We start from the raw sequence: 12638 nt of genomic DNA, 5'->3' as shown, positions 1-12638 counted from the left end.
CCCGAGCTCCCTCCCCTTCCTCTCCCAGCTCCCTCCCCTTTCCTCCTTCCCCTCCCCCTCCCCCTCCCTTGCCCAGCTCCTCTACCCATGCCTTGTTCCCCCCCCCCACTTCTCAGAGCACAGTGAAAGTTAGATGCCCCGTTAAGTGTGGTGGTGGTGGTGGCAAGGACTTCCCCACCACACACACACACACACACACACACACACACACACACACACACACACACACACACACACACACACACACACACACACACACACACACACACACACACACACACACACACACACACACACACACACACACACACACACACACACACACACACACACACACACACACACACACACACACACACACACACACACACACACACACACACACACACACACACACACACACACACACACACACACACACACACACACACACACACACACACACACACACACACACACACACACACACACACACACACACACACACACACACACACACACACACACACACACACACACACACACACACACACACACACACACACACACACACACACACACACACACACACACACACACACACACACACACACACACACACACACACACACACACACACACACACACACACACACACACACACACACACACACACACACACACACACACACACACACACACACACACACACACACACACACACACACACACACACACACACACACACACACACACACACACACACACACACACACACACACACACGGCAAAGAAAGTGGCAAACGGTACACTGGAAATGGGCAGACACACAGAACAACATTCCTCCCCCTTACCAACACCGCCACACGCTGGAACTGTACGGAGGGTATACAGAGTTGTGTGTGTGTGTGTGTGTGTGTGTGTGTGTGTGTGTGTGTGTGTGTGTGTGTGTGTGTGTGTGTGTGAGAGAGAGAGAGAGAGAGAGAATTGTTATGGAGTCCAGTGTTCTATGTTCTATGGTATTGGTTTATAATTGTTTGTTGTGATTGTTTTTGTGACGTGTGATTGTGTGTGGTTGATGGTTTTTTATTTTCTGATTGTGTGTGTGTGTGTGTGTGTGTGTGTGTGTGTGTGTGTGTGTGTGTGTGACCGTTAGCGCTCCATCAGGCCTGTAATCCCTTCACCATTAGGAGTCATCCATGAACTGAATATAATGGTGTAGCCGTTTTATTACTATTTATTTTTGTGATGGAAAGGCGCCTTCACGTGGTGGCACATGACGGGGCAGTGGGTCTTTCTGGTTATACACATGTCCCTAAGTCCCCTCTCTCTCTCTCTGTCTCAAGGAGGATGATGGTGGACTGCGGAGGAGGGGTAACTTGAGCCTCTAGTCCTTTGGGTTGAAATGAGCCTCGGGTGGGAACTACTGCCATTACAATCCTCAATGTTTATTTTGAATGTTTTAGATGTTACGTCTTGGGGTTCCAGCTACTATTACGACCATTACTACTGCTACTACTACTACTACTACTACTACTACTACTACTGCAATCCTAAGTGTTTGTTTTGGATGTTACGTCTTGGGGTTGCGTCTACTACTGTCTTAATCCAATGTGTTGTATTTTTGATATATTAGTTCCGTATACCATTTGCCTTTCTCTAATACTGACACGCATTGTATAAGTAACTTCTGGAGAATATTACCTTTAATTGTGATGTACGTACGTGTGTAAGGTGTGTGATGAGATAGGATTCCAGGGGCTTAAATGGTGAGTGAATTAGTGTGTGGCCCAGTTCATTTGCCATATTGTTGATTGTTTTCTCAGTGTTTTGTGTGTGTGTGTGTGTGTGTGGACCCTACCTGACCCCAGCTGTGTGTAGGAAAAAGAGGTGAAATGATGATGATGATGATGGTGATGGTGGTGGTGTGATGATAATGAGGATGATGGTGGTGATGATGATGATGATGATAGTGGTTGATGATGGCGGTGGTGATAATGGTGGTGGTGATAGTGGTTGTTGGTGGTGGTGGTGGTGATAATGATGATGATAGTAGTTGATGATGCCAGTGGTGATAATGAGGATGATGACGGTACAAGGTAGGCATTTCCCCCTGCCATATTTAGCGTGAGCCAGGGGAAGGGGAGGGGGTGAAGAAAGAGAGATTGGGGAGGGGGAAGTGGGGGAGGGGAGGAAACGAGAGAGTGTATGTATGGGAAGAGTGAGTGAATTAGGGTAGGGAGGAGAGTAGGGAGTGAGAATATGAGAGAAGGATGGAGGAGATGGAACAGAGGGAGGAGAGGAGGGAATATGGAGGGGGGAGGGGGGAGGGAAGAGAAGTGGGAGGGGAGGGGGGAAGGGGAGAAGAGAAAGCTAGTGAAAGTGCGTGTGTGAGGTCGGGCATTAGGTCAGGTTGAGATGCCCCACGTGTGTTTGATTCTCTCTCTCTCTCTCTCTCTCTCTCTCTCTCTCTCTCTCTCTCTCTCTCTCTCTCTCTCTCTCCTCTCTCTCCTCTCTCTCTCTCTCTCTCTCCTCTCTCTCTCCTCTCCTCTCCTCTCCTCCTCCTCCCATTTATTTATGACCCACTGTGTATTTTACCTGGCTATCTTTCGTGACCTGACCCTAGCCTCGGACATTATATTCCCATCCTGTCCTCTTTTCTCATTTCCTCCTATTTTTCTCTTTTTCTCTCCCTCCTCGCCTCTCTCCTCCTCCTCTTACTTTTCCTCCTCTCCTCCAAATATACTGCCTTTCCCTCTCCTCGTCTTTTCTTCTCTCCGTTCAGTTCCAGCAACTTTAGTACCTTCGTCTCTCCTCCTCTTCCCTTTTTCTTCTGTTCCTCTTTCCTCTTCTCCTTTTCTCCTTCTCTTGTTTTTTTCTCCTTCTCTCTTCTCTCCTTTTCTCTTCTCCTTTCTCTTTATTTCTCTTCTTTTTCTCCTCTTCTTTCCTTCTTTGGTCTTCATATACTCTTTTTTTTTCTGGTACGGTAGTTTGCCCAGACCTGTGGATTCACTTATTCGTACCTTCTCTTCCCTCGTTGAGAGAGAGACACACACACACACACACACACACACACACACACACACACACACACACACACACAGAGGCAGAGAGAGAGAGAGAGAGAGAAGGAGAGTACACTTTGAGAAAAATAAATGGTAATAAACAAACAAGTCTTGCATGAGAATCTCGTACCTGCTCATCCGTGTCAGCCATGTGCAACGCGTCCACCAAAATTAGTGCATTTATTCATTCATTCACCTCTTGTGTATATTGACTCTCTCTCTCTCTCTCTCTCTCTCGCAAAGCATTCTTACTCTTTATTTCGTATCCTCTTCTTGAACTAAGGAAGAATAGCAAAGTCTGGTCACACACACACACACACACACACACACACACACACACACACACACACACACACACACACACACACACACACACACACACACACGTAATCGCTTTCAAAACACCTTTACATAAGCGCTGCGTATTGTTTTACTCATTTTAAGCAACCATCCTCCTCACTTTCACACCAACACAACTCTCTCTGTCTGTCTGTCTGTCTGTATGTGTCTCTCTCTCTCTCTCTCTCTCTCTCTCACACACACACACACACACACACACACACACACACACACACACACACACACACCACTTTATAAAGCTGTTAAGTATGTAAGAATGATATTAATGAACTTAAAGATTATTCATTCTTATCCTTAGTAATATTAACTGAATGTCACTAGATAGGTAGGTAGGTAAGTAGGTAGGTACTTCGGTAGGTATATAAGTAGGTTAGGCAGGAGTTTATACAGGTTGGTAGGTAGGTAGGTGTGTCAGTAGGTAGGTTGGTTGGTAGGTGGTGATGAAGATTGTGTTTAGTCCCTTACTTCTATCCTTCCTTCTTTCCTTCCTTCGTTCCTTTCATCCATCCATCCATCCATCATTCCTTCCTTCCTTCCTTCCGTCGTTCCGTCCTTCCTTCCTTCCTTCTGTATTTTTCTCATTTCTCTTCCCCCGTCCTGCCCTTTGTAGCTTGCTTCCTTCCTCCATCCACCCTTCTTTTCTCTCAGGCATCCTCTCTCCTTCCCTCCCTCCTTTCCTCACTTCATTTTTTCCCTCCTCCATCCTGCTTACCTCACTTCCTCCCTCTTCCCGCGTCTCATTTCCCTTCAACCTTCACTCCTCATATTTCCTTCCCTCCCTCCCTCCCTTCCTCCTTCTCTCCCTCCCTTCCTCCTTTTTCTTGTTCCCTTCCAGCTTTCTTACCTCATTCACATCTCTTCCATCTTTACAACCATCCCTTCCACCTCGCTTCCTTTTTTCTTCCTCTCATTCTTCCTCTCCTTCCTCTCCATCCTTCCTTCCTTGCTTCCTTCCTTCCTCCCTCCTCTTCCTTCCTCTCCTTCCTCCTCTTCCGCCCTCCCTCCTTCCCTCTACCAGGGTTCCATTAAGAATTTTTCCTTACCACACCGTGACACTGGTAGAGAGTTGTAAGATGCTCTCTCTCTCTCTCTCTCTCTCTCTCTCCCTACATAATATTCAGTTTTACGACAGCATCTTCCGATTACCCCGTCTACTCTTACCTACCTACCTGCGTACCTACCTACCTACCTGCGTACCTACCTACCTACCTACCTGCCTACACTACCTACCTACCTACCTACCTGCCTACCTGCCTACCTACTTACCTGCCTACCTACCTACCTACTTACCTACCTACCTACCTACCTACCTGCCTACCTACCTGCCTGCCTACCTACCTGCCCACCTACCTATCTGCCTACTTACCCACCCACCTACACTCTTAGACATCAAATTACCACCTTTCCATCTGTAATATTAACCTGGAACAAAAGATTAACACTGGAACATGATGCCAGTCACGAAGAAGTGCTGTGTGAGGGTCGTAATATTGTCTTAGATGTGGGAAATAAGATGCAAAAGAACGAAAATCTGGGCCAGGTGAAGGTGAATGGACTAGAGAGAGAAGCATAGTCTTTCATTCAGTTTTAATCTTCAGTTCCGTTTCATTTAGTTTCGCCTTTGTTTCCCTTCGTTTTAAATAGTTTCGTCTCTCTCTCTCTCTCTCTGTCTCTCTCTGTCTCTCTCTCTCTCTCTTCTTTTGTTTACATGTCGAATCAGCCGTTAGGAGAGCTCGGCCTGAAAATCCCAATTCGGTACTTTTGCAAACAGTACCCAAGTCGTCACCATCCATTTTTTTCTTTCTCCGATCCGGGGCCGAATGAGTTTGGGAACCGGATTAGCAAAAGCGAGGTGCGTGGCGGAGGACTTTAGCCGAGTTGGTTTGTTGCCGAATGAGTTTGTGGCGAGTTGTTTGGCTTGCTGGTAGTGGTGAAGAAGAGTTTGGGGAACGTAGAGAGAGAGAGAGAGAGAGAGAGAGAGAGACAGACAGACAGACAGAGACAGAGACGTCATTATCCCTGAGAAGTTATATAGCCGAAATATTAATAGGAACGCGTTAACACAATTCGTGAAATAAGTAAAGGATAGTACAGCATCAGAAGACACTACTCAGCAGCTCTCTCTCTCTGTATCTATCTATCTATCTATCTATCTGTCTGTCTATCTGTCTCTGTTTATCACAAAGTTCCTAAATATATCCATATATCTACCAATTAATCTGTCTAATGTCAGTCTTTATATATCTTACATTCTCGGTATCAGTCTAGCTCTTTATTACTCTCTCTCTCTCTCTCAGTTTCGTAATTTCGTCCGCATAATACCTGTTGCTCTTGACCTAAAAGTTTTTAGCTCCGGATCAGTGCAGTTCCCCCTGTTCAATTATAGGGCTTAGATGGAAGAAAATGGCTGTGTGTGTGTGTGTGTGTGTGTGTGTGTGTGTGTGTGTGTGTGTGTGTGTGTGTGTGTGTATTGTCTGTCTGTCTCTCTCTCTTTCTCTCTCTCTCTCTAATCCTGTGAACGAACTGACCTCTTAGTCTTAAATGTTATGGGAAATTACACGTTTTTTCATAGTTAATTCCCAGGCACGTGACCCTAATCTCAATTCATTTAATTTTTTTCTTTTCTTCGTACATGTTGACCTGGTGTAAAGTGGGATGACATTTTTTAATATTAATGTCAGGTGCTTTCGTTCAGTGCGGGATATTGGTGTTATTTTTATTATTATTATTATTATTATTATTATTATTATTATCAGTAGTAGTAGTATTGGTGGTGGTGTTGGTTGTGGTTGTGGTGGTGGTCTAGTTGCAGCAGTAGTAGTAGTAGTAGTATGGTAGTGGTAGTAGTAGTAACCCGAGGCTTACTTCAACGTACACCCAGTGGACTACAGGCTGATGTTACCCTTTTTCACTCGTCTCTCTCTCTCTCACACACACACACACACACACACACACACACACACACACACACACACACACACACACACACACACACACACACACACACACACACACACACACACACACACACACACACACACACACACACACACACACACACACACACACACACACACACACACACTGATAATACAGCTTGGACACCGACACGGAAAAGTGAGGGTTTATCTCGACAGGTGCATTTGCCCATTTCCTGATTAGAGAGAGAGAGAGAGAGAGAGAGAGAGAGAGAGAGAGGGAGAGAGAGGCAGACAGACAGACAGACAGAGGGATGGGGTACAAATCAGAATCATTCACTGCTCCAAATCCTTAAATGCAAATACCCCCATGCATATGCACCAGTAAATCCAATTTGACACTGGCATTGACACACGACCTAGATTGACACGACGGACATGCACTGACCTGAAACGACACCATTATATGACACTGACCACTAGACTCTGGTTCGTATGACCTTTCGAGTTCATTTTTGGTCCCTCCTGAGTGGTTTGTTTAAGTTTTTAGGAGAGATTGGTAGTAGTGGTGTTTATCTGCGTCTTCATGTGGTGTTATGTGAAGTTGATTCAGTTGGTTAGGCAGGCAGGAAGGCAGGAATTCAGGCAGGCTGGCTCTCGCTCACTCACTCACTCACCTCCCTCAGCCAGTCAGTCAGTCAGTCAATCAGTCAGACACTCACTCACTCACTCACTCACTCACTCACCTCAGTCAGTCAGTCAGTCAGTCAGTCAGTCAGTCAGTCAGTCAGTCAGTCAGTCAGTCACTCACTCACTCACTCACTCACTCACTCTCTCAGTCCTTCTGGCACAAAGTATTGAGATAGGTAGGTACGTGGGTAGGTATATGTGTAAGTAGGTAGGCTGGTAATCAGAAATGGAGTACTATGTAGAAGAGAGAAGGGTTGGGGTAGGCAAGATATGTAGGTAGGTTAATGTATAGAAGGATAAGTAGGTAGACTGCTGAGGTATGTAGGTAGGTAGGCAGGTAAGTAGGAATGGAGGGATTGAATGGAATATTACGTAGATAGACAGGTAGATAGATAGATAGATACAGAGGGGGGAGGGATGAGTGATGACGTAAAGGAGTGTCACATAGGCAGGCCGTTTGAATTTTCGAAACGGCTATCTTGATATTAGTTCAGTCAGAGAGGTCAAATATTTATCCCAGTTTGTACGCAGGTAAAAGTGACAAAAGCCTTGAAGCTTGTCCAAGGGCAAGACACTTCACGCTCTGCTTAACCCCGGGAGAGAGAGAGAGAGAGAGAGAGAGAGAAAGTTGGTGTAGATAGATCGATGGATAGATAAGTAAATAGGCAAATAGGTAAATAGTTTGGTATATGGGTAAATAGATGAGTGTGTGTGTATGTGTGTGTGTGTGTGCAGGGAGGGGGGAGTGTAGGTGAATAGATGGGTGGTTATGTGTGTGGGGGGATGGAGGGTGTTTGTGTGTGTGGGGGGTGAGGGGTGGAGGCTTCTGAGCATGTATATATATTACGTCTATTAAGATTTTGTCCTAAGCACCATATATAGTTGCAAATATGTGGCTAGTAAGCTATCTGTGTGTGTACATGTATATACACTTTATATTCATCTGTGTATGTATGTATGGATGGATGTGTGTATGTATTTATGTATGCATTGATGTATGTATGTATGCCAGGGACTAAGCATGTGTGTAACTCCATGATAAATCACCTCAGACTCTCCCAAGCGACAATACTACAATAAATCTAAAGAGACAATAATCCAACAGTGCAAGAAGGAGAATAGACAGGTAAATATTATTGCCTTATCACCCAGGTCTCTCTCGGTGACCTTGTAGCGGGGTGTGGTCAGGCGAGAAGTGATAATAGAGAGAGAGAAAAAGAGAAAATAGGAAAACATGAGATTGTGGTGGGGTGTGGCAGGTGTGCAGAGAAATATAACCAGGGGAAGAGCATGTAGAGTAAGAGTGAGAGAGACAAAAGGGGTGGGGGGGGTTGAAGTAAGAAATAATCAAATGAGTTAATCATGAAATTATATCCTCAGAGTTTAAAAAAAAAAAATCATATAAGAAAGAGAGAATAAGTAACAAAATCAGTCATTCCAAAATTGTCATTCCTCGGACGTTCAGAAAAGTAAGATTACAAGTCGGAAATCAAAAAATGAAATGTATCAATTCAAAAATGTCAATGCTATGCTCAGTCAGTCTAGATATGTATAGAAATGTAGACGCTTATCTTAAATGTCAGGACCAACTTGCCTAGCCCCGGCCTCCTGCACTCCTCGTGGGGCAACGTAGGATTGGATGATGGATGGATGGATGGATGTAGGGTTATGACAAACTCAAAAATATAAATCTGATTCAGTTCTAACTTGTCAATCATATGAACATTCACTCCTGTCCTTGTGTGGTTTGCTGTAGGGGAGGAAGCTGGGAGTCATGTTTTTGGTCACGGTTGGTCGAGTGAGACAGCCTTGTTGACACCCCCTGCCGCTGAGGTTGTCTGTGTGTGTGTGTGTGTGTGTGTGTGTGTGAGAGAGAGAGAGGGGGAGGGGGAGCGCAATAGAATAAGAAGGAAGTTGATTTGTCAGTGGGGGACAGGGCTGTGTTTGAAGGTAGGTTAGGAGTGGGAGTGTATGATGTTAGAGAGAGAGGGGGGTAAGGGGGAGGTGACGTTGCGATTAAGAGAGAGAGGGGCGGAAGAGGTTTTGTGTGTGTGTGTGTGTGTGTGTGAGAGAGAGAGAGAGAGAGAGAGAGAGAACTTGTGTGAAAATATATACATACACATACACTGCGTATATGGTAATCCAGAACATTGAGAAGGGAAACACAGCATCGCAAAACCAAAATTTTTAAACTATATAATCTCTCTCCATGGTTGTGGTTTTCGTCTATTAAACAGCTGTGTGTGATATTATTATGTCTGTTGGGCCCTCTTGCCTGTTGGGTGAAATTGTCAAATTAGATATGCACGAATTATCTAAAACCTTATTTCTGACAAGGGGGATGGGAAGATATTTTAGAGAAAGGGGTGCCAAGAGTGAAAAAGGGTGTGTGAATAGTAGTAGTGTTAGTAGTAGTAGTAATAGTAGTAGTAGTAGTAGTAGTAGTAGTAGTAATAATAATAATTGGTGTACGGAAGGAAGTGTGAGTAACGATTTGCTCACCGTTGGTCGATACAGCCTTTCTCCCACGCTGCCCGTTACTGCTGATGCTGCTTCTGTTTTTCCTGTTTCCGCGGTGTGTGTGTGTGTGTGTGTGTGTGTGTGTGTGTGTGTGTGTGTGTGTGTGTGTGTGTGTGAGTGAGGGGGGAGGGAAAGCACAATAGAAAAGGGAGGAAGGTGATACTGTCAGTGTGAGAGAGGGGTGTGTTAGAGGGTAGAGTGGGAGAGAGAGAGAGAGAGAGTGAGAGTCACAAGGTTGCCAGTTGTTTAGTGATGGTAATGTCCGGTTGCTTATACAAACTTTTATCCCATATCCGGCCAAGAGTACCCACCTCACGACTCATATCCGGCCACAACAAAGATTATCCGGGAGTTTTTTTTTATTTACCGTAGGAGAGAGTATTTTATTTATTAAATTTATTTATTTATTAAGGGGTTAGATATAGCCTCCTGTTTCAGTACCTGTTGCACCTTAACTTGGTCCAGATTTCGTCCTTTTGCAACTTATTTCACGTAGCTTGGTGGTAGGAGAAAGACAATATGATGGCCTTAGTCGTTCCATAGCTCTTCTTCGTGACTAGCATCCCAGATTTTCCTTTTGTGTCTTATTTCACGTGGCTTTGTGACGGAAAACTACTATTACAGCCCTATAGTTTTTCCATAGCTCTTCTTCGTGACTATTACAGCCCTATAGCTTTTCCATAGCACTTCTTCGTGACTATTACAGCCCTATAGCTTTTCCATAGCACTTCTTCGTGACTATTACAGCCCTATAGCTTTTCCATAGCACTTCTTCGTGACTATTACAGCCCTATAACTTTTTCATAACACTTCTTCGTGACTATTACAGCCCTATAGCTTTTTCATAACACTTCTTCGTGACTATTACAGCCCTATAGCTTTTCCATACCACTTCTTCGTGACTAATTACAGCCCTATAGCTTTTCCATAGCACTTCTTCGTGACTGTTACAGTCCTATAGCTTTTCCATAGCATTTCTTCGTGACTGTTACAGCTTTATAGCTTTTCCATAGTACTTCTTCGTGACTAGCATCATATTCTTGTGTTATATATACAACTCTGCATTCGAGGTGGAGAGATGGCAATTTTAGGCCAAGATAAAACGAGTATATCAAGAGTATAATATATCTATCAGTCTATCTATTGCCAGACGCCTTAATCCCGTAAGGGGTGGCCACAAACAAATCGCCTCCATGTCGCCCTGTCCCCTGCCATTTCATTGCAGGGGACATTCATTCATATAATAATCTACTTTGTTATAATTAGTGAAGAGGCGTATAATACCGAGTTATATAACGTAATGTGGAATATTTATCACAAACTCCTTTACGACTTTGGTGGGGCTAATTTAACTTTATACTTCGTTTAGTAAAAAAGTATCAGTTGTTACGAACCATAATTCCGTCTTAACTTTCAAAGGTGAGTGACGGGGAGGGGGGCAGGGGGGTCCAGGCGTACAGGAGGGTCTGGATATAGCGCTGCACTGGAAGTTCTGATGTTATGGGTACGGCTCAGTCTGCTGGTGTGGGCATGGGTGTGGCGGTGGGAGCAGGAAATGGATAAATGATGCAGGAGACATTTGTAACTTAGAGGCGCTCCCACAACACATCAGAAACTGCCCTAGAGGTGCAAGGGGAACGTTGTGTATATACCACTCCAGTTAAATGGCGAGAGAGAGAGAGAGAGTTACCTTTTTCTGATGAAGAGAGCAGGAGTTACTTTGGTAAGGATGAGATGATGCAAATTCTCATCATCATCATCATCATTATTATCATCATTATTATTTATTTATTTTTTATTATCGTCATCGTGCCACTAATCCTTCTTCGTTTCCTCTGGCCACAGGAGGGGAGGGCAGGGGGTACTTCGGTAAGAGCCTGGGTCGCCTGTCGGAGCTTCACCATCAAGTAAGAGGAGAGGTGTTTGTTGTGGACTCGAGGACCATACACCTCAAGGGATTCTCATACGACGGAGCAGCCCCAGGTGAGTCAAAGGTAGATTAGGTTAGGTTATATTAGGTTAGGTTTGGTTAAGGTAGGGTAGGGTAGGATAAGTTAGATTAAGTTTGGTTAGGGTAGGCTAGGCTAGGTTTAGGTAGGATATGGTAGGGTAGGGTAGGGTAGATTGCTTGGGTAGATTAGGTTAGATTAAATTTAGGTAGGGCTCATAGGAAATATAAATGTGATTCAAAGGCCTGTTGATTATTGACGGGGTGTGTTGAGCAGGTTTGGTGAGGTGTGGGTGAGATGGCAGTGAGTGGATGGAATATAATTGAGATAGCCTTGCTCCATTTCTAGATGTGTTGAGATGATATTGTGATGGCTAGAAGTGCTCTGTTATACAATGAACGACCAGGATGTGTGACGTTATAGAATGAAGATAAGGATAGTGAATGCGATGGTCTGTAGTGTGATATGTGTAATTCCTGGTTTGTTACACGAATGGTTTCCTGTTTAATTTTCCAATATAAGTCAGTCAGGTATAGGAAATAGTGGCTTTTTGCTGATAAACTTAAATCATTGTTAGAATTACCTTTGTGTTCCTGTTTTTGTGTGTTTTATGCAGTTGTTTTACTTCTTACTTCCTCTTTCTGCAGTCTTCCTTCCTTCATGTCCTCCTCTCCTCTTTCCCCTTCTCTTCTCCCTCCTCCTGTTCTCCCTTCCCACGCCATTCCTCTTCTTATATGTTCTCCCCCCTTTTCTCTCTTCCTTCCCTCCCCTCCCCTCCCCTTCCCTTCCCTTCCCTCCCCCTCCAGCTTCTCATATAACCAAATTACCCAACAAACTTTACTTCCATTCATCCTATCTCTTCTCTCCCCTTCCCCTCCCCATCTCTCCCCTTCCCCCCCTTCTCTCTCCCCTTCCTCATCTCTCTTCTCTCCCTTCCCCATCTTTCTTCTCTCCCCTCCCCATCTTTCTTCCCTCCCCCACCCCTCGTTTCTCCCCTCCCCTTCTGTCATTTCTCCCCTGTCTGTCTTTTCCCTCCACCATTTCCCTACCTTTTCCTCCCTCCCCTTTCTCTCGCCCACTTCTTCTTTCGTCTTCGTCCCTTCCTGCCCCCACCATCTTTCGCCTCCCCCTACCAGTCTTCCTCCTTTCCCTTCTTT

The 12638-nt window shown here is 44.7% G+C and overlaps 1 protein-coding gene across 1 annotated transcript in view; it reads left to right on the top strand.

Annotated features, from left to right (window-relative positions):
* The window catches only part of LOC145418591 (protein Skeletor, isoforms B/C-like), an 85241-nt gene that overhangs the window by 46338 nt on the left and 26265 nt on the right, over positions 1–12638 (top strand). Inside the window, exon 2 of the mRNA XM_080286957.1 lies at positions 11378–11515. Within this exon, the coding sequence (XP_080143083.1) occupies positions 11378–11515 (138 nt within the window). The remainder of the gene's footprint in view (positions 1–11377; positions 11516–12638) is intronic.

Source organism: Coenobita brevimanus, chromosome 115 (assembly GCF_032717465.1).
Source record: "Coenobita brevimanus isolate Jiangsu-jjx chromosome 115, ASM3271746v2, whole genome shotgun sequence".
In the NCBI taxonomy this organism is placed as follows: domain Eukaryota; kingdom Metazoa; phylum Arthropoda; class Malacostraca; order Decapoda; family Coenobitidae; genus Coenobita; species Coenobita brevimanus.
This window is presented reverse-complemented; position numbering and strand designations above follow the sequence as displayed.